We start from the raw sequence: 21,718 nt of genomic DNA, 5'->3' as shown, positions 1-21,718 counted from the left end.
GGATATAATGTATCGATGTATACAAAACTTTTAAGAAAATATCATTCAATAGCATCTAAACAGATTTGATTTACCAGCGATAATTTTTTTTTTCATGTTATTTTATAAGAAAAATATATAAATACATTCATATTTGTACTACAGAGTGACAGTGAACACATCCAAATGTTTTAAGAAATAAATATCCTAGAATGAAATAAATATATAAGAGCTATGCTTGACCCGAAAAAATAACTATTTACTATACAAACATCGTAATTATATTATTAATAGGATCGTTTAATGAAATCGATATATGTTTAAAGAATTTAAATATCGATTATTCAACAGTTACTATATACGAATATAGCCCCATCCTTACTGCGGAGTGTTCACAAGTGCTTCTTAGTGTTATCATAACTTCGTAAAAAAAAAAGATCTTGTCAATCCTTTCCTTAAAATTTACACATAATTATTACTACCTAAATCAAAAAATTCAAAAGTTCATTTATATTAAGTTAAAAATTTGTTTTTAAATCATATACATCAATTATTTCTACCCCGACCTTTGTTACATTTTTAAGTAATAGCAACATCACATATTACGTTTCGTTTTCGAATTAAAATCTATAATTGAAAAATAATTCCAGTCAATTTATTTAAAAATACAAGTCATTTTTATTGGTGACGGAATGATTCTGTGCTATAATTACGATAGAGTAATTATATTCAAGACTTCTTTCTGAATCGGTCCGTCATTATGAGTTTTAAAAACAATTCTTTGCATAACGAAACGCTGTTTTATTTACATTTTTAATACAGGAATAAGCAAAATTTTCGTAAAAACACAAAATGGCTTCGGGAATAACGAAAAATCAAGTGCTAGCGCTTTATAAGTCGCTGATGAAAGAATCTCACAAGTTTTCAAACTATAATTTTAGGTGTGTTATTTCAATAAATTCAAAATAGTTTTATATAAGTGGATAACCTAACACGTTTTTGTTTCTTTTAATTTATACATGCAAACTATACTAATGAATGAAACACTTATAATTTATTACGCTTTAAGGGCTTACGCTTTAAGAAGAGTACGAGACGCCTTTAAAGAAAACAAATCATTAATGGATAGTAAAACTATTAAAAAAGAATTTCTTCATGGAAAAGAAAACTTGGAAATACTAAAACGTCAGGTAAAAGATTTTTATTAAGTTATCTTTTAGTTTTTATGTTACGATACATCCAGATGTAGCTGGTACAGTAAGTATTGAAAGATAAGAAAGATGAAATGTGAAACAGGGAAAATAATTCTTAACATTTCTCTTTAAGTACATTTGATTTACATATCTGCTGCAGTCCATAGAACATTAAAAATGTGTTGGTGGGTTATCATATTTGTGTTATTTGTAAAGACGACAATTTATGCTTAATATTAGGTTTAAATAGAAAGTGTTTTGTTTCCCAAAGTTACAATTATTCTGTTGATTCCAGGTGATAATCGGTGACATGTACAAGGCAGAGAAGTTAGTGATTGAACAATCACAGTAGAAACAAATTAACATAGCTTGAATGAACTTAAACACATTATATATAAGATGTGCGTAAAAATCACCCTTAGTATGTTACAATTGTAATGATTTTGTTTGACTGCCTCATATGTTTGTTGTTTTCTTTGCGTTTCAAGATGTATAGCATAATTGTTATTACTTTGCATTTGTAAATATATGTAGTAACATATAGTATTATAAATAAAGTTATTCAAAACCATGAAGTTGTCATTCCAGGTGTAAAACAATTGGTAAGATAATTAGTTTACTCATGATGACCTTATGCTGCAAACTAAACGGTTGTCACAGCTTAGTAATGGAAATGTGTAGATATATAAAACAGATTCCAATGTTGAGGGGCGGGAAAGAAAGGTTCTTTAAAAGTATAAAGCAAATGTTTTATTATTAAATCTTCAGATGAGTTGATCCAGACACAATTGAGTCTGTGTGGTATTGATAATCAAATCTGGTTGCAGACAGGGCCCAAACCCACAGTTCAGAGAAGTTGGCATATTATTAAGAATAATGTTATTAATGAAAATAACTTATATATTAGTAAATGATTTAGGAACATGTAATGTGTTCCGTCGACATTTATTTACTGTTTGGTAGTAATGTATATGACAATATCACTTATTAACAGCACTGTCCTCCAGGGACACAGTGTTCTTATCCATCTCCGTTGAAGCGAGTCTGTTGAAGTGCTTCCTCTTTTCTTCCTTCCCGTGATGTTTTTTATGACTTTTACTCTGCAATGGAAATATTTTGTTTACTAAATTAATTAAGAGACGGGTTCTCCTGTTGCTCCTAGATATCTATAAACAATGAACATCAACAACATATCCGAGATTCTATGATTTTCGTTCACAATCCCAACATGACTCTACGGTGCTTGTTAGTGACATGTGTCAGAGATTTATAGAAAATTTGATTGTTGCTTATTCTTGAGTTTCGTGATGGTGCATGTGATAAATTGTATTTTACTATTAGTGTGGTTAAATGTGATCAGCGAGGTCTGTGATCTGTGTGGTGTGGGTGGTCAGTGCAGTCAGAGAGGTTATTGTGGTTAAGAGAGATCTTTATATTCTAAAATGTTTCCGGACGGTCGTGATGAGTGGCGTGTGGTTGTAATATACTTTTGATACAACTTCAAATCTTAATTCCATAGCTTCGAGTTGTTCAATATAGGCAACTCTTTGCTTAGGGTACATCAAGATCATACGTAGATTAGGTTAATAGGTTTATGAATGTAAAAATGCATACATGCATATGGCTGTATTTAGTGTGACAAAGCGATGTTGTGGTTGGGGCACAGAAGTGAATCATTTTCCTAACTAAACTAAAAACTCGAAGGCTGCAGGTGCTCCATGGACATTTGTGGGACGAAATTGTGGTCGTTGGCAGACTGTTTTTGACTGCGGAGATGGTTTCAACAGACCATGACCACCTACAGGGTCACACACGAGGCTGTCGGTCAACTTATTAGGCAAGAGTCAAGGACTGTCTACAGTTTAGAAGGTGATCAGTTAAAAAGTAAACTGGACTCCGGAATTCGTGATCCATGAAAATAGCAAAAAAATTATTGCAAAAGCAATATGAGGCGGGTGATTTAGTTGACAATTACAAAGAGTCTACCCTAGTGGAAGTAGCTTCTGTTGCATACAGAGATGTAGGCCCTTCTTTCTTTGATGAAACATAATTTTATTATAGTAGTTATAGCTTTCTTTAGTAAGCAGAGAATGTTTCAATACTACTTAAGGTGCAGAATCCTTTCAAGAAATGCTATTTTGTTGCTATGGGAAGTCCTTGCGTCGGACGATAAGTTTTCTGGCTACACTTAAATTTTTGTGCTCTAGACACACCCCAAATCGGGTGATTTTTCTTATTATTTACACGGGTGTGTTTTGTTTCCGGGTATGTAAACAAGTCACACAGCATAGTATGTACCTGGAGTCGCTTCATATTTGTCACTATATGGATTGTTATAAGGCAGGTGGCCTGAAACGATGCTGTACTCCAAAAAAAAAACAAGAAAATAACTAAGTCTTGTATGATGACTGACCGACGCAAACCGTTATGAGACACCTACTAAGTAATGCAAAGCTATGTCTCACATGGGGGATGGAAGATCGCTAAAGAATTGCGACAGTGACGGTCTCCAATGAGAGTCTCCTGTATCATGCCGTATATTTTAGGTTGTTGGTTCATAAGTTGATCGAGCGGACGGGTTGTATCTTTCTAGATGATTATTTTCTTCGCGACAAATCTATTGCATACGTAGTTTTTTCATTAGACTTGTGTTAAACTCTCTGTGAGCTGTGACTTGAATCCTTTCGTAATTGAGGAATCCTCTGCATCTAGCGTCGACCACCACGCGGGAGGGCAGTAACCTCGTCAGGCGCAAGGACACGTCGCAAGAGTATCGTGAAGTAGTTCTTCAGGAGCGTCAGTGGCCATTCTGGAAACTGTACCTTACTTTGAGCTTGTACAGTCAAACTTAACGCGGACAGTGAAAACATTTTCATTCATGTTCACCTTCGTCGATACTATCAGTGAGACGGTTTTAGAATGACAAAATGACAACTGCCTGGGTTTACTTTGACGATTCAGACTCATAGTAAGTATACCAACCTCCCGACACGGGACAGTGAATCCAAACCTACTAATTAGAGCTTAAAGACAAATTCCTCTCAGAAAAGGCCGTTTGAGGGCATAAAGAAATATATTTTGTCAACATCTTGAGCAGTCTCAACTTACTGAACATATGCGGAGGACCTCTGATATAGTGTTTAACTGTAGCTAGTATGAAGTCGTCAGAAACCACTGTCACATCGTGAAGATTACTCTTACTATGATTGCCTTTAGACTCGTTTGTAATTAAAATGTTTTTAAATAAAGAGTAGGTAGTATATACTCTTATTTCAATTGTTTATGAGAACGTATTTTCCAGGTGTCCCTGAATTATGTACTGTATGAAAAATGTGCATATATACATATATTTTGTCTAGTTGTTAACGACTGTTAGCGTGTCTGGGATCACGTTACCTTTTTCTTCTTCTTGTGTGTGTGTTTCTTGTGTTTCTTGTCTCCCTCGTCTGACGTCTCCGTGTGTGACTTCCGTCTGTTGTCTACGGGCGCCATGTAAGTCGGAGGGGGGTCCTGTAATAAATAAAATGACCCTACGATAAATACATGCGATCGTATGTAGTAGATACCTATAGACGTTAAAGTTTTCTCCGTCGGTTGAGTCTTCCAAAAAAAAAATTGTCAAGCATGACGTTAGTGAATTTCTTTGAACATACTCTATTTCTTTATTTCACAATCCTTACGATTTCATCAAAACGTTCAAGACCTATCACACTGCGATCATTTCATAAAATTTCCAATAAAATTATGAACTGAATAGTTTAATTACCTTAAAAGATTTTCTAGAAAACCCATGTAATAAAAAACTTAAATGACCCCTCGAAAAACTGCTGTAATATTATGAAAACCAAATAAACAAACTGAAAGAATAGCCGATATACAAATATAGAGACTTTTATATATTTTTAAAACATATTAATAATTTTATTGAGTTGAATTTGGTTAGCTTACAAACACTTGAAGGTGGATATTACTTATTATATATTAATATATTATTCAAACCTTGTGTTGGCCGGCGCGTCTCACGAGACCGTTGCTCGCGTCACTGAAGTAGCCGTTCATGTCCGCGTCCTCTACGAACAGAGGCCGCTCCGTGCTCGCCTCTGTCGGATGGAGGTACTTGCTGCGATTCTTCACTGAGAACCTGACACCAGCCCACGAGGATTAACGGGGGAACAACACGAAACTTCAACAGCACTGTATGTTTATTCTAAGTTTGCATGAACAAACTACATATGGAGTGTTAACTCTTTCTTATTAATTAATGTTTGCACATTATAGCATTGATGTAGGTTACTGAAGGTACGGGAAACGCTTCTTATTTGGATGGCGATTCAATCTTGTGGTAATCGTGGAAGTCTTAGTGTTTAAACTACTGCCTACAGATTACATTGAAACCATGGACGCTATGGCACAGACCTTTACGGCATGGACTGTCCTCTTTCATTATCCAGTTTTTTGGTGAATACAATCTATTGAGGTGGAAATTCTAGACGACTTCTATTTAACTAGATCCTTCATTTATTTGTATTTAAACACAAATTAAATTTTATTTTCAAGACAAGACGTCAGTTAATAATAACTGCTGGCAACGATAATATATTTTAAAAACCTTCGGCAAGCTGTCCGGCGAAAACTCGAAGGCGGCTCCTCACTGGATTTTCGGCAACACTCGTCTACTTATGGCACTTACACATAGTACAAAGCTTTACCTTATGTATGTTTAGAAAACGGTCGCGGTCATAATTTGCCATTAACCTATTCAGAGCGGGAGACTGAGGATAATGTCTTCTCTATCCTGAAGTACAGTACTTCAAGATCGGGCGGTTTATAAGAATCGCGACATCTTTCGATGTTACCCGTGCGGTGTAACTTATTGTGATACCGGCGGGAGGCGTTAGTGCGCATGGTTTGGAAACGAGTGAAGGAAATGGTTTGCAAGTAAAAAAACGTTAATAAAATTATAACAAATACGTAAGCCATAACGCGCCGTCACCATTACCTTTTATAGTTGTCATTGTCTGAGTTGGGTTTCTTTGGTTTGGCGGGTTCTTTCGGTTCCTTGGGCTCCGTCTGTTTGCGATGTTTTCGAGGTGGATCAGCTTCAGATCTAATTAATATTACAAAATTTAATTTTATAACTCTATTATTATCTTTATCTTTTCGGACTCTTGAATATTATAAACTAATCAAGAAAGAGTTGAGAAATTTGCAAGCAGCAACATCTATATAAGTCTATTAATTTTGATGTCCTGCTTCATTATCCAACAAACCAGCATACAGTAAACACAACACGACCTTCCAAACATCTTATCTACTAGAAGCTCACTCCTTCAAATTCTAGAATGTTCAAGAAGGTACCTTCTCTCACTGCTGCCGACTTCGTCCACGGTGTGAACCTTCTCACTCATCCTCTGCACCACACTCTCGATGTCTCTCATTCTGTTACCGATCGCGTCCACGAGCGCCTGCAGGGCCGGCTTCTCCTTCTCTTCTGATGGCTGTGAGGTGATGTTAAACATATTAGAAGAAGGTAACCATCATAACGAAAGTATCAAAGTCTTTTGTGACGGCGAAGTTTGCACAAAGCTCTCACAATAGAAACTTCAAGTTTATGTTAGTGGTGATAGTTTAGGAGTCAACCCTAAGTGTAAATGTTTGTTCTCACTTGGTTAACTTCCACGTCCGCTGACGGGTCGTGTTCCGTCCATTGGTTTGAAGGGATGTCCGTCCACGATGACTAGAAACATAACGAAAACCAACATGTACAGTGTAAATATAGCTGTATATTTATTTGAATAAGATACGGTTGGAATAATAATCTGAAAGAGTCAATGTACTCAACCAGAAATATTTCTAAGTTAATACATTCTAAAGTAGACGATAATAGTATGATATATATACTTTGGCTGCAATCTTCTGAGTGACGTATGAGCTGGACTTCTCATCAGAACCATCGACATTCTGAAACAATCGTTTAGATATATTAAAGGCAACTGAAGAGAAATAAACGGGGACCAAGTTTCAAGACGCACTATTTCTTTTTACATTAACAGCGTGAGACAAGTCTTGCACTATAAGAAGTTTCCTCTGTATATAGAATATTCAAATAGATTTTCTTTATTAACGATAAACAATATATGCTTTACGAAAACATTTTTTTTGATACTGCTGGCGTTACTTGATTATCATACGCCTGACGGCTGACGCGAAGCCGTGTATGATAACCGGACTATCTCAGTAACAAAATCTTAAAGAAACCCAGATTGTACGTGAAAAATAAACAAAGATGTAGGTAGTGTTCCAATCCTTTGCTGTGAGCAGGAGGAGAGAGGAAGCGTATCGTGTTGTACACAACTCGGCCGTCAGCTCACTGACCATGTAACCTGTGTTACCTTGTCCAGGAGCGGCGTGTCCTCGAAATCTACTTCATTGTGTTCCCTGTCTGTCTCAGCCTCAAACGTGTTCGGCAGTTTCTTAACTCTCTTGTGTCTGAAATAATCACAAACACTTGACTGGTAGTATATCATTACAGACAGTTTTTCAAGATGAAAACTTGTCTACGGGTCTTTTTACTTTATATTTTTGCATGTTAAAAAAAGAGACTTGAAGGTGTGGAACTTCCGAATGGTCCAGACAAGAATTCCTCTATAAGAATACCGTATGTTTTGCTCTCACCTCGTATTCTTAGTTTTCTTATGTTCTTTCTCTTCGTTGTTTGTTGCTAGAGCTATCTATAAACAGAGTTCCTATGTTTTAGTATTCTTCTTACATAAGTATATTAACATTCTTTAAAACACAACTCGGATATGTTTCATGTAGATATTTTAAAACTTTTCAAAGGCCGATTCATTATTTTCTAATCTCACCACGATGTCCGGCGAGGGCGCCACCCTCGGTACGGCTTCCACACAGTCCGGGGAAGGCGTCGCCTGTTTCTGGGAACGCAGCATCTTCTCGTGAGGACCTGCATCCGGCTCTGACGCCAGCTCGTATATAGGACCTGGGCCCGCCGACCTTCAAATATCATATTTAATAGTGAATGATTCAAAAATATTCTAATTAAATACTAATGACACGAAAAAGTACGTTCTGAGAGCCGTAATATAATAATATTATCAGATGTATTGAAATGATGATGGATATTTATCAAAGGCCAGATTGTTTGTCCAGGTGTAGTTCATCCAATAAGATATAAGCTCGTTTAGTGTTCTGGCGGCGAACTCAGTGCCTCACTCGTACACATGATATCAGTAAGTTTATTTGGAACAGTTTTTGTTCAAGGCTAGAACAAGTAATTGTTTCGGCGAACTAACTTAGCGAAGGTATTGTCTGCGGGCGGAGGTTTCTTCATTTTGTACATGTGGCTCCAGGGAGCCGCCGGAAGAGTCTCCCAGGGCTGACCCAACACCCTGGTCCACACCTCACCGCGGACCACCACCAGACATCTGACAACACAGGATAAACAGAAGTAAGCCTTTCACTGTCATAAATCTATAGACGAAGCAATTAATTTTGGCTATAAACATATCATTAGACTTCGTTTTAATATTCCAGTTCTCCAAATGATGAGGTCTGTAGAGTGACCTCATTAGTTAATAACTCATCATCTCCACCTCCTGGATTAACTCTTACAATGTTAATAGTAACAATATAGACCTCGAATATACTAGAGTGTGTACGTACATCTAACCGGCGAAGTAACTCATTGCGAGTAAGGCTTTAAGCAGACCTTAAGATATGTAACGCTTCACGTCTATTGCAACAATAACAAAACAGTTTTCTTAACATTTATTAATAAATATATCTTCCATACAGCCTCGACCCAGGCTCAGAACATTTCGGGTTCTGTGGCTTTATAGAACGTTATTGTATTCAGTTATATTAAGCTAGGAACCAGCCCCGGCTTCGCACGGTCTCTTAACATAAAATATAAAATAATATTTAATTTTGACAATTATTACACTTATATTATGATAACTTTCAAACGGTACTTCCGATTTAAATGATTAAAAAAGTAATTTACAGATACTGAGGTAGGCTTGAAAACGAAGTAATTTATTTTGATAAGACTTTAAACCGTATTTATGTAAATAGCTTTCCAATAAACGCTTGAGGAATGCCGATTTTTTAAAGTTATAAATTGGACATAGTATGTTATCCTTAAGATATGCCACCGCGGACTTTTCTGTAGACCTATATAAGATTCACAAATATCGAATCTTCCTCGAGAATCACGCACGCGAGACAGGCGCGGCGAGGGACTTTGTTTTATAATATGTATTGATATTTGTTTATATATAACTTCAGTTTCTTTATTAAGTACTTAAGTAACGCTTGCGTTTTTATAATAAGAACATTTAAACAGGTTATTAATTAATAATAAGTACCTGCTACACAGAATAGTGACCAGCGGTAAACATCTACAAGGGTCATACATTCAAAATTAAAATGGTAATCTTACTCGTATTATAAATGTTCATTTACAGGAGAACCAAGGCGGTGACACTTGTATTTTGATGATTAAACAATTCTCACTAAATCCTAATCCGATGATCTTAATCCATGCGGACGAAGTCGTTACCAAAAATTAGTATGTAATAAGTATTTGATACAATGATTACTTAGCTTCATGCATCGCATTACGTCGTCTTTAAAACCATAGATGTGGTTCTCATACTATGCTTTCCTCTACGGAAATTATAATATCATTATTTTAAGAAAATTAACAACGGAAATGATTATGAGACATTTTAAGAACATTTATCCGTAAAGAGAGATGTCTTTAACAAATAACTTGCTCGTCCCCTTCCAGTTCGTAGATGGAGAACGTTCTTTTAACATTTAAATGATAAGTTAATTCTCACTGAGCGAGTACCAACCTCAGTCTCGTGCAGCAGTACGGGAACTGCATGTTGGTGTCCTCCACCACCTCCTCGCATTCTATGGCTGACTCCGGCGCCTCCACTCTCTTACATCTGAACCACAGACAATAATTATTTGTTTATGAGAATAAGCCTAAATGATCCATTGAATAGGAAAGTTTCAATAATGAACGTAGAGGCCAGATAAGATTCGAACAAACTTAGGATTTCACCCACCTGTCAGAGAAAATAGATATTTTTTACGATTTTCCTTAAAGACTGGCAAAATTTCACGCAACAAGATTATTAGAGACTTTAAACACAAGCAACGTAACGCAACAATTATTATTTAAAATAGATGTCGTTGAATTTATCATGTCTAGAGAAGCTCAGGTAACTAAATTAGTATTTAACTCAGTATATGTTATGAAACATTACTTTCTTATAAACTCGTTAGGTATTCAGTCCGTGTGACGTACCCTACAGTGTATATGGCCAGGTTCCTCCCCCCGGGCTGGCACCTGTGTCGGGAGCAGGAGTAGGCGTCCGCCCACTCCGTGTACGCCTCGTACTTCTCCATGGTGCGCGGATCCGTGCAGACTACACCAACAGACATTCAAAGAACTTCATCTACTTACAACATACACATAAGAATTTACAAACTCAACACAATAAAACTCTCTGTTTCGTTTGTTACGAACTCCTGCACCTGCTGCAAGTTTATTTTTCGTTGTGTTCCTTAACGTTATTTTATAATTATTTGACACACTGTTCTGTTACCTGCTCTACGTTCCTTGCTGCTCTGATCCTCTATAAGTTATTTATATGTGTTCCTATCAAAACCCGCTGATCCAAAGTTTCGCCGCTAGTACATTCATCATCCCTCAAACGTCCACAGAGCGTTATATTTATTGTAATGGTTTTTTACTCACATTGATCTTTATAAGACTCGGTGGCTGTGCTCGCTGATGATGAGGCGAAAGCCATCGAACACACAATTAAAATGATCATTTCAATATTAGTATTAAATATGTTACACCGATGTCATGTTCGTGGAGCGCCGAGGAGGCTGTGAGGAATGATTGAGATAAAAACTAACATTTGATAAACTGAACGAGTCTCCACACGCGTACACTCGAGCTACAAAGTGTTTGTCTGCTTTCATATGAGCGGTACTTATTATTCCTATAGATATATATTTCGTATGCACGAACTCATTATAGCCTCACAGCAGGAATTTTTTCTTTCAGAATCTAACACCGAAATTATAGATTGTTCTGTAAAATAATTTTGTTCCTTCTTCTACCTTTTAAAATTTTGGGAGTAATTTTTTCAGCGACATCGTAAACAAAACTTCTGTAGTTAATTTTATGAATATTTTTTAGTTAGGTTTCATAGTGTAAACCCTACAACTCCGTCAAATCACTGCAGGTTGTAGAGGAGTGCAGTAACTATGTAACAATGCCGTAATATTCCTCTTTCCCCATTCCATGACTTTAAACGTTTACTAAATAAATTCCTCTCTCTTAAACGGCGTCCACACAAACCCTTTAGAGTTTTGTTTCTTTGTAACCCAACTTTGTTTTAAGCGAATGTTTTGATACACTTTATACATTGAAATTATTAATTCTTCCTATAACATGAAAGTTAGCATGTACGGTTGGAATTGGAGTTTTAGGCTTTGGGGGATAAACTACTGCAGGGATTGTAGCGAAACTTTACAATAACATAGCCCATTACTAGAATTACGTATAGACTGTGTTTGTTCTGACGATCGAAAACTTAACAAGTTATCGGCTAGCGGATGGATTACAGCTACCAAACTCAGTTCATGCACTTCGTAGGAGTTTTAAGCGCATGTTTTGTTTTGAGCACAAGCGTTTCGAGTATTTCTTCCTATGAAGAAGTCGCGAGAAAATGCTATGGCTACCTTTCACAATGGGATCAGTCAGACATTATGTTGTATAACAAAAAAAAAAGGATAACGCGAGTGAGGAATCAAGACTTCAAATAATAATTGTGGTAGGAATCGTTCGAGACGAGTGTACATCGTATCTGGATACCAAAACAAGCTTGTTTGAAAACAAACCATGAGTACGTCCGGCTCGTTACTAAAAAAACTCCTTAAGAACCACGTTTTGTGATTGTTCACGTTTTAGATAAAAAATATAACTCAACAATAGAAAGCTAGCCGTGTTGATGGAGATAATGAAATGGTTGTACGCTCGTCCTGTCCTCTAAGACGTTGAATTATATTTCAAATTATAATTAGTAGTCCATTGATTGAAATAAATAAAGTCGGCGTGGTCTTCACGTAAAAGGTTTGTCAGATGAAGAGATCAAATGTATCGGATGCTGTAGTCACTCATGAAAACCAATGAATGTATTTGTTGTAAAGTTAACTAATTTTTCGAATAAGTTTTTATTTTTTAAATAGAATTGTAAACAATCTCATGATTTCTTCAAAATCTCTTTTGTTAGTTAGTTAGGTACACCGGATGAACGAGTAATGTAGTCTCTTTATTTATTGTTAACTTATATTCAATACCGTCCTACTTGTTTTTTATATAAAACTAGACATGAAGACTATAATTCTGCGCCAATGGAAGTTCCTGTAGATTTGACACCATTACACATAATAAGTCATTCATATAATATATGAGACAGGCTTATTCATGTTAGTATAAAATTTCGCACGAACTAAGCTCGACCTTGAGTATGGGTGACAATATTTTTGGATGCCAAACAGTTTTTCATTCATAAATCCCCGCACGTTACGGTATTGACGTGATAAGGATAAGATAATAATAACTAACAATTAAAAATATTGATATGAAGCACCAGGAGGTCCTTGTATTCACAACACTCATCTCTAAATTATAAAATGTAGCCTTGTTCCAATGAGTGACAGGAATGACGAAGCTAACGTTCGCGTCACGAGCAGAATGATGCACTCGTATTTATTGTAACAAAGGTTTCACGTTACTAAACGTGTAATCTATTAAAATTATTTAAATTGCAACTGATTTTGTTAACTTTACATTTGACCTCATTCTTGTCACTGACTCGTCTCGATCATTGAAAAATTTATAAACGTATAAAAGGCGTTCACGGCGATTTCCAGAGATCACCGTCCCAGAGCCTGTGTTCAGATTCACAGACTAATGAACGATTGTCAACTTCCAGCTTCAGGCCACGGAAGATTGTTTAAATACATACCTACCTCAAATAATACAAACCTCCTTTTTATATGAACAGCCTCTCACTAACAAAGACTGTGGATGAGATCAGAATTGATACCCTGAGGGATAAGTGGTGTGAAGAATAATGATTGAGAGATGGTTGCATCTTCAGGTTAGGTGTGATTGTAAGATAGTTGATGTGGAATGTGGATGGAAATAGGAAATGGTTGAATAGACAAACAGAATCACGTTCAAAACCAAAGTTTTTTTTTTTAATATACGTGATAATTTAAAATTTAACTCATTTATTCTGTCACTTTCAATATTTTGATCTTCTAACTCGGAATGAATCAGATATCTTAAATGTACATCGGAACATAACTCCATAGTAAGGAGAGTAAGTCCAGTGAGAAGTTACATTAAGGATTGCGTTTTTCAGAGAAGACAATTCTATATTTCTGTATATACAGGGTGTTCAGGTCCCGCTATGTTGGAAAAGCCGACGTAAAAGGTTTTCGCTTTGTATCTATTAAATTTTTAAAGGACATTGGTTGCAGCCGGTGGAACTTTCTGATAATTTTTATAATAAAATGAGGAATAGAAAAATTGTAAAGGGAACCAATTTAAAAAAAAAAGTATTTATGTGGGTTTTTTCATAACGTAACGATAAAGTGACTGCCTCGAGGCTCTCACTGATAAATAATAATAGTCCTCCACTAGCTATTTCAGAATCGTTCAGGAATTTGTAATCTGCTATCTACCTTTAATAGAAATACAGAAAAATAGAAAATTCAGTTGACTACAAGGTTCTTTAAAACTCATAGAAATTGTTGAAATCATACAAATTTGTATTTTTATTTCTTAAACACCTTCCTTTAAGATTTCTCTCGGTTTATTTTATTGTAAAATCAGCAAAACTGTTAAACCGCTCCAAACAAAACATTGGAAAGAAAAATCTGTAATTTTTGTTAACAACTTTTCTATTTTCCACATTATAAGAAAAAAGTATTAGAATTAAAGTTTTACTAAGTTCCACTGAATTAAAAAAAAATGTCTTTAATCGTTCAATATGATTTAACTTTACTAGATACTTCGTGAAAAACCCTTTCACCCCGCTCGGTAGCGAGCCACCAAACCTGAACTGGTATATGTAACCTCCTTATATCCTATAAAAAATTGCTTCCTCTAAAAAAGCCTAAAAATGTAACGTTTTAATATGCTAAATAGTTAATAGTGATAATATTGTTTATGTGTTAATTTAACGAAGCTTAGGGTACTGTTTGACGATTAAATTAAACAAACACTTTTTATTTCATTAATCTTTAACTACTTACAGACCTTCAAAAACAAAGTATAAACTAGGTATGTATATAGTATTATCAGTAAAACTGTATTTTTTATGTTTGTACTATAATCATTACATTTATAACCTTTTATCATTGCTTATCTCGTCTCGGCATGAATCTCCGCGGACTTATAGTAGCCGTAGCATCTTAAAAATATAAATGTCACTGCCCAGTGTACATTTATTATATAATATAAACAATAGGTATATGTTAACTATTTAATATAACATTTTTAAGTGATTACAAACGGTGGTTTTATCTGACAGCAAAGACAATTCTAATGTTTAACTAAAAAGTCTAAAAGATATTCCTAGTGTTTCAGATCCTCGGACTTTTCGAACGTGTGATATTATAAGATATTTATTATATGTTATCTTTCTGTCATAATTAATTAAAGTAAACGTATTCCTTAATTATAACAGTTTTAATGGTGTAAGGATAGCAGATACAATATATTTAATGTCCACATGTCATTGTGCTCAGTTTGTTACGAACAACACAAAATGGCTGACCCCATTTTATTAGGACTTATAGTATTTTCGATGGTAAGAATTACAAATATTTATCATAAAATCTATATTGTAGTATATAAGAGTATATTGTACTCGCTATGTGTATAAAATAATTGTAAGTCTTTGAAAACATTTTTTATTTTTTTACAAAATAGTTTTTATATTAATTCTCGTACTCTAGTGTAAGATACTATGTTAAAAAGAAATTAATATTAAACTAATAAAATATATATAATTTACACATGTATTATAATATATTATCTTGTCTGTAAATTGTAATATTTTTGCGTTTAAGTTGTAATATCGAATACCATTTCCGTCAGCTTTATTTGGACTTATGTATGTGTCCGTCGTGTTTGGAAGTAATCATTTCATTTATAAAACAACTTGAGGTTTCACCGACAGAGAGAGAGGGAGACAACGAGAGAGAGAGAGAAAGAAAGATTTTAGAGAAATTAAAATAAGCATAGTGTATAATTAATTAGAAATAAGTTCAAGTCAATGAAATACTATTTTTATAATATTCGTTGGTTATCGGAATTATTTAAACAATTAAGATTATTTCTTGCGTGTAACGATGATTTTTAATTTTTTTGTATTATTATCTATCTAAGATTATATGATGGCGGTAGATGTGTCAACGAACACATTTTCGTAAATCACCCTCAGACCACTAGACCTCTGCCTGACCTGACCCGTCCCGTTTCTGTTTCTTTATTAAGTAGTTGAGGTTTTACTCCAAAATGATAAAGCTGACAGAGGTGAGTGTTTTATGAAATATATAAATGTTTAAGATGGACTTATCACGGTTAATAACTTTGAGCGACCTCGGGTTACACATGTCGACCCCGACCCCAAGTTCGAGACCCAGGCGAAAAGTTGCGCCCAACTATAGCCAACTAACAGTTACAACTATTGCTATTTAATTCCGAAAATATTATTTTTATTTAAATGAATACTCGCGAGTCTTAGATCTACCTATTGCTATTTTTTTATAAATTTGCTGTACCTACCGTCGACTTTGCCCGCGCGGAATTCTTATTTTTATGATTGATATAAGTAAAACATTACATAACAGTTAAATTAACATAAATTAAGTCTTTAATAGTTCAGACACGGGCGGGTAGACGAAATAAAGAGCAGTTTATTTCTTGAGCTAGCTTCCAGTGAAAGTCCTCTCAAACCGATCCATCTGTTTCAGAGAGCGACAGAACCTGTAAAAATGTTAATTCTTCTCAGTGTTCAGAACATTCCAAACACATTTATCTGTATCACTAAATGAAAACTATTTAGTTTAAGTGGCAACCAAGTAGGTTATAACCACATGTTTTCATGTCACGCTACACACGAAGCGTTTGCTGTTTCTCATACAATAATCTACATTAATACTGTACTGTGCGAGGATTTATGAAATACTGTTACAATCCCGGATGTAGTGTGACGCAGGCTTAGACGTTTTTGTCAAAAACTATTACAATTAATTCTAAGTGTCTACAAGTACTTACAAAATGTAAACGTAATCTGTAGGAAAATTACTACCCCATAAAAAATATGGTGCAACACGAAACAAAACATGTAATTTTATTACTATCGCTTTTATGTTTTAATTGAAGAATAATATAAGGAGAAAGATTTAATGATTTTTATATTGTAGTGAGGTCTTAAGTTTTTTATTGCCTTTGAAAGCATTACTTAAAAATAATTAATATTTTATCTTTACAGTTGTTTATTTGATACTGGCTCTTGATATTCGCTGGAGTGTTAACAAATAAATCCGATATAAAATCAGTGATGTACCAAGTTATGTATAAGGTATCGATAAAAAGTTACCTCAACTTACTCACTTTAGAAAAATTAAGAAATAAGAATAGTCTTTGAAAATATTGTATATAGATTTTTTATTTAAAAACAATTTATTGTATTTTATGGAAAGCTTCATATAAATATGTGTTCTATGATATATATTTATAATATGATATTGATTCAATAATTATGTCTCCAATATTGTAAACTTATAACGACCCACTTTCGCTTGAATCGGAGCGAGACGCGTCGCTAAGTAACTAACGTGTCGTGTTGAGTCTGCCGCTGAGAACCCGCGGCGGTGAGAACAACATATTTACGACATATAAATAATGTGTTTCCATAACACATCACAAGTGCAGTAATTCTTTTAAAACATATTAATTACACAACGTTATCATTCAACTGACTCGAGCGAGGTCAACGCCTCGTCAGTGATGCCAACATAACAACATATTACAAGTGATAGAAATGGCGGGACAGTGTCAGTGGTCAGTTGTCAGCGCGTCACCTTGAACTTGCTTATATGTTATCGTAGTGAAATGATATGTAAAATAATATTTATATCGTTACAGTGTCTTCAACTACGTTTGTTTTCGAATGTTCCTCGAAGATTAAGATTACCTTTATGACTATATAAAAATATTGAAAAACACGTTTTTAGATATTTATCTGTGAGTTATCACAATAATTGTTATTGTATTTAATTTCATAATTAAAAATCAAAACCCGACGATGAGTACATTTGTTTTCAGATGACCGTCGGCCAAACGAATGTTCCGAAATACAAACTCATTAACGGAAGAGAGATGCCCGCCATTGCTCTGGGGACTTACTTAGGGCACGACAAGGTGTGTTCAAAGAAATTCATTATAACTTATAAATAAAAAAAACACTATAATTAGTTAATACGGACAACTAGGATCAATGTGTAACTTATCTCCATGTATTATTACTTTCTGCCTTTCTTTCAACCACGTCAGCCAGGAGACGGTCACGGAACACATACCTAACTCCTTTAATTTTAGTGCAATGTTACATCCTCGCCCATACACGCTAATCTATACGACGAGGACATATCTCTGACAACATTGTTAAACAAATATGTGACAGACATTTACCAGACGAAGGAGAACCTCATTGCTCATTGATATAATATATAAAACAGAGCTCGAGTTAAATGGGCGCTGCTTCTCGTGATGGGACAAGAGGGACTGAAACAGATTCCATTAATGTATATTAGTATGTAATTCACGTAACTTTACATGAAAACCTACGCGCTACGACTTGACAGCATCTGTGTATCTTAACAATTTCAATTTGAAAATTATTTTTCTGGAATACTGTTTTCACTTCACTCACCGTGAGGTGTGGCGGTAGTTCAGAACTATAAAGCAAACAATTACAAAAAATAAAGTGGGTAGTCGATGTGTAACATGTGTGTATGTGTGTGTGTGTGTGTGTAGAGCGGTATGGTGAGGTCGGTCAACAAACAGCTGAGGGACGTGGTGATGCAAGCCATAGACGTCGGGTACAGACACTTCGACACAGCGGAGATATACGGTACTGAGGAGGAGCTGGGGGAGGGAGTCCGGAGGAAGATGGAGGAGGGAGCCGTCCGCAGGGAGGAACTGTTCATTACCGACAAGGTATACTCCGGTGAAGTTGATTCAGACTATTTAATTTCATTATATCATTTTTTATTTTTTATGAATATAATACAGATTACATGATCATTATTTCGTGTTCTTATGTCTAGCTATGGAACACTCACCACAAGCGGGAGCAGGTGGTGCCGTCTCTGAGGGAGTCTCTCAGTAAGATGGGACTGAGTTACATAGACCTGTTCCTCATGCACTGGCCCATGGGACTTCATGTTTGTTCATTTTTTCTCTATTTGTTGAAATACGAACGTTGCTTCCCAATCTAACAATTTTGAATTTACTAGACTATAATTAAACGCAGTCTGAAACGTGACTCTCACAGCGCGACATATTTTAATTAATCAATCACATCTTGCTAACCATGAAAGTATTGAAGGCGCATGTCGCGGAACACTGCTCTGATGATGGCCAATGAAGATTCTGATACAATTGAAAAATAGGAAGTAAAGTTTATACAAGTCTAGTTTTAAAATTATTATCATCAAAGCTATGCAGCTTAGAGACTGGTTTCCAAGAGAGCGACAGGATCAAACACTGGACGGCATCTGTACACGCGTGTTAGTAGTCCGGGAAATCTTTTTCACATGTACCCGCAACACCGACGTGCTTCAACAGGTGCTCATGGCCCTGAGATTCTGTCTTCAGACCGCCATCACATCGGTGATGTTCTGTTTGCCTTTAATACCCTTTTGCGGTCCTCGTAAGCTCACCTCCAAGCACCAGCCTTCAGTGCCCTAACATTCTCCCGCGGTCTCTGCTTTGCTATTGTTTCATCCTTTCCCATACAAATGCTCTGGATTCCGCCGCGCCGTCGTGAAGGCCACTATTGTATTTATAATATTGGTCAGTACACAGTTAACCCCTAAAATACTATAAATAGTTTTTGAAAAAAATGCGCGCATATTTATACCTACGATTCAAACACAGAAACCCCTTTTTTGGACTCGGTCAAAAGTATCTGATGCCTTTTTGGGGATCCAATCTATATGTGTGCTTAATTTCATCAAAATCGCTTCGGTGGCTCAGGCGACAAACCACGGACACACGGACCGACGGACAGACAGACGTCAACAGAGCTAGTCTCGCATTTATGTCATAAGTTATGGCAAGTGAAGTGCTCGTCGAACTCGCAGGAGGACTACACGCACTCGGACGTGGACTTCATGGAGACGTGGCTGGGCCTGGAGGACGCGGTGCGGCTCGGCCTCGCGAGGAACATCGGCGTGTCCAACTTCAACAAGCAACAGCTGGAGAGGATCCTCCGCGAGGGCAGCATCCGACCAGCGGCGCTGCAGATAGAGGTCTCTCCGCCAATCATAATACGTATAATCAGAGACCCCTCACTCGGGCGGGACTTGCCTCACTGACTCACTCTTTAAAAACATCATTTCATTATGATTGGCTTTCTGAGTAACGTTAGTATGATTTATGACTTGGGAGAGGAAGGTGCGAAGCGGGCTGATACTTCCACCCTACACACTGCAGGAGCGCTGGAGGACTCGTCGGAACTAAACGGTGTCAGGAACCCGGGAGCTGGAGGGAGCGCCGACAGTTCATTATTAATTTCTCTTCTGTTCTTGCTTCGTTTGATCGCTTGTGTTGTTGTCATCGGCTCGTGGTTGCTGTCCGTCCAAACTGCACCTTGTGACCTAAAGCTATGATACTGTGGCTTGTGTAAGTCTGTCCCGAACTCGACCCTTCTGAGGAACTTGTTCTCAGCGTTAACAAACAAAAAATATTTCACATCTCTCTTTGTAACATTTAACCAGCAATTTAATGAATGAGATGAAGTGATTCTATGACATCCCGCCGCCCCTCATCAGGTCCATCCTCAAATAATACAAACGGAGCTGGTGCAGCTCGCTCAGCGTCACCAGCTCGTGGTGATGGGGTACAGTCCGTTCGGGTCGCTGGTGACCAGGTACGGCCTCACGTTCCCCGGACCCACCATCGACGACCCCACACTCGTCGCCATAGCACGCAGACACCACAAGACTACACCACAAGTGGTACTGAGGTGGCTGGTGCGTGAAACACACTATTATACATTAAAACCGAGTGACGATGTCTGTTGAGCTCATACTTGGACGAACACTTAATTTATATCATATAAAGTGAAAATCTTATAGACACGATCAAGAATCGAGCCCGCGACCTGCGATTCCTCGCAGTTCTGCGTTTGTGTTGATTAATGTTTCGTTATCAAATTTTAATTTAGATTTCAAATATCTTAAACTTCATTGAATTCAAATAAACCGTTGCTCATTCAATATAAATGATCGTCCATTAATAATAATAGAGAGAGTAACCTTAAGTGGTCAGTGAAACTAATATGGTGGCGGGCGATAAACACGAAGCAATTCAATAGGAAGCATGTCCTCGTCCGCAGGTCGACAGGAACGTCGTGCCGGTCACCAAGACCGTCAGCCCCTCGCGGCTGAAGGAGAACATCGACATATTCGACTTTGAATTGAGCGCCAGAGAAATCGAAATCATCAACAAGTTTGATGAAAAAACCCGCTACACCCTCCCGTCGTTTTGGCAAACACACGCTTACTACCCGTTTGAAAAGGTCGACAATCCTTCAGCAGACCCTTTCATCAAACATTAGTATTATTATGTCGGCAATACACACGTGTCGGAAATCAATAGAAAATTTAAAAAATATTTTAGTTCTCGAAAAGTATTTTACTGTTTTGTAACTCATTAAGGAGTCCTAGTAGTAGTAACTTCGCATTTATCATTGTATTCTTTTACTTTAAAGTTTAAAACATAAGATTGAAATAAATGTTTCTTCAATATTCATTTTATTTAAACCTATAGTTTTATCGAAAAAATAATTTTCAAAATATAAATTAACTCCCGCGGCCGGATCTGAGACCTGCAGCTGTCATAATACTCCGTTCAATATTGACATTTTAAAGCAGTTCAGAAACAATGATAGTACTAATGGCAGATTACATACTTTTTATTTGTTAAAATGAAAATAAATATTACTTCGAGCAGACATATAACTATTTTATCAACTATTTATGTATTATGGTAACAAATGAATATATATTTTGTGAAAAAAATATCCGTATCAATAACTGTCAGAGTGTTTATTTCCGAACGTGAAACAAGTACAACATAAATGAACGAAGTACCTGGCAGTGGCATTGCAGTCTACAGCCATTGT

General features: G+C 36.2%; 3 protein-coding genes and 1 long non-coding RNA gene across 10 annotated transcripts; 2 read left to right on the top strand and 2 right to left on the bottom strand.

The window, feature by feature from the left end:
* The first annotated feature begins 696 nt into the window (after positions 1-696).
* LOC116776338 (LYR motif-containing protein 4B) lies at positions 697-1,743 on the top strand. The gene is made up of 3 exons (XM_032669525.2): positions 697-920; positions 1,049-1,169; positions 1,468-1,743. The coding sequence occupies exons 1-3, from the start codon at positions 832-834 to the stop codon at positions 1,522-1,524; spliced, it is 267 nt and encodes an 88-aa protein (XP_032525416.2). The 5' UTR covers positions 697-831; the 3' UTR covers positions 1,525-1,743.
* A 308-nt stretch (positions 1,744-2,051) lies between these two features.
* On the bottom strand, positions 2,052-11,131 carry LOC116776337 (enolase-phosphatase E1-like). 3 transcript variants are annotated; one of them, XR_004353901.2, is made up of 15 exons: positions 10,966-11,131; positions 10,513-10,633; positions 10,052-10,147; positions 8,486-8,617; positions 8,039-8,186; positions 7,848-7,903; positions 7,565-7,661; positions 7,074-7,133; positions 6,838-6,909; positions 6,531-6,670; positions 6,172-6,279; positions 5,172-5,313; positions 4,569-4,682; positions 3,638-3,988; positions 2,117-2,272 (listed from the first exon to the last, which is right to left on the bottom strand). XR_004353901.2 is itself a non-coding variant. In XM_061525402.1 (14 exons), exons 1-14 carry the CDS (start codon positions 11,042-11,044, stop codon positions 2,153-2,155), a joined length of 1,482 nt encoding a protein of 493 aa, XP_061381386.1. In that variant the 5' UTR covers positions 11,045-11,131; the 3' UTR covers positions 2,052-2,152. The 3 variants fall into 3 exon arrangements, 2 of the variants coding, with proteins under 2 accessions (XP_061381386.1, XP_032525415.1); XM_061525402.1 differs by lacking the exon at positions 3,638-3,988 and having other exon boundaries at positions 2,052-2,272; positions 8,042-8,186; XM_032669524.2 differs by lacking the exon at positions 3,638-3,988 and having other exon boundaries at positions 2,052-2,272; positions 10,966-11,130.
* A 3,842-nt stretch (positions 11,132-14,973) lies between these two features.
* LOC116776339 (aldo-keto reductase AKR2E4-like) lies at positions 14,974-21,356 on the top strand. Of its 5 annotated transcripts, none has more exons than XM_032669529.2 (8): positions 14,992-15,106; positions 17,452-17,550; positions 17,632-17,727; positions 18,343-18,525; positions 18,636-18,752; positions 19,674-19,841; positions 20,364-20,564; positions 20,930-21,356. In XM_032669529.2, the coding sequence occupies exons 3-8, from the start codon at positions 17,632-17,634 to the stop codon at positions 21,149-21,151; spliced, it is 987 nt and encodes a 328-aa protein (XP_032525420.2). In that variant the 5' UTR covers positions 14,992-15,106; positions 17,452-17,550; the 3' UTR covers positions 21,152-21,356. The 5 variants fall into 5 exon arrangements, with proteins under 5 accessions (XP_032525417.2, XP_032525420.2, XP_032525419.2 ...); XM_032669528.2 differs by lacking the exon at positions 14,992-15,106 and adding an exon at positions 15,701-15,834; XM_032669530.2 differs by lacking the exon at positions 14,992-15,106 and adding an exon at positions 17,134-17,367.
* On the bottom strand, positions 15,995-17,232 carry LOC133319759 (uncharacterized). The gene is made up of 2 exons (XR_009753271.1): positions 17,100-17,232; positions 15,995-16,287 (listed from the first exon to the last, which is right to left on the bottom strand). It is a non-coding gene; the product is annotated as an uncharacterized LOC133319759 (long non-coding RNA).
* Positions 21,357-21,718: the final 362 nt, after the last annotated feature.

Source organism: Danaus plexippus, chromosome 28 (assembly GCF_018135715.1).
Source record: "Danaus plexippus chromosome 28, MEX_DaPlex, whole genome shotgun sequence".
NCBI classification, from domain to species: Eukaryota; Metazoa; Arthropoda; class Insecta; order Lepidoptera; family Nymphalidae; genus Danaus; species Danaus plexippus.
The sequence above is the reverse complement of the archived record's forward strand: the minus strand, read 5'-3'. Positions and strand labels throughout refer to the sequence as shown.

Excerpts from the sequence above, each read along its gene's own strand:
- LOC116776339 (XM_032669526.2), top strand. The coding sequence starts at position 15,029 with ATGTCATTGTGCTCAGTTTGTTACGAACAACACAAAATGGCTGACCCC. Across the intron at positions 15,107-17,631 it reads GACTTATAGTATTTTCGATG|ATGACCGTCGGCCAAACGAA; the intron begins GTAAGAATTACA and ends ATTTGTTTTCAG. Across the intron at positions 20,565-20,929 it reads AAGTGGTACTGAGGTGGCTG|GTCGACAGGAACGTCGTGCC; the intron begins GTGCGTGAAACA and ends CCTCGTCCGCAG.
- LOC116776338 (XM_032669525.2), top strand. The coding sequence starts at position 832 with ATGGCTTCGGGAATAACGAAAAATCAAGTGCTAGCGCTTTATAAGTCG. Across the intron at positions 921-1,048 it reads TTTTCAAACTATAATTTTAG|GGCTTACGCTTTAAGAAGAG; the intron begins GTGTGTTATTTC and ends TTACGCTTTAAG. Across the intron at positions 1,170-1,467 it reads TGGAAATACTAAAACGTCAG|GTGATAATCGGTGACATGTA; the intron begins GTAAAAGATTTT and ends TGTTGATTCCAG.
- LOC116776337 (XM_032669524.2), bottom strand. The coding sequence starts at position 11,044 with ATGATCATTTTAATTGTGTGTTCGATGGCTTTCGCCTCATCATCAGCG. Across the intron at positions 7,662-7,847 it reads AAGAAAACTAAGAATACGAG|ACACAAGAGAGTTAAGAAAC; the intron begins GTGAGAGCAAAA and ends TGATTATTTCAG. Across the intron at positions 6,671-6,837 it reads CGGACGTGGAAGTTAACCAA|CCATCAGAAGAGAAGGAGAA; the intron begins GTGAGAACAAAC and ends ATCACCTCACAG.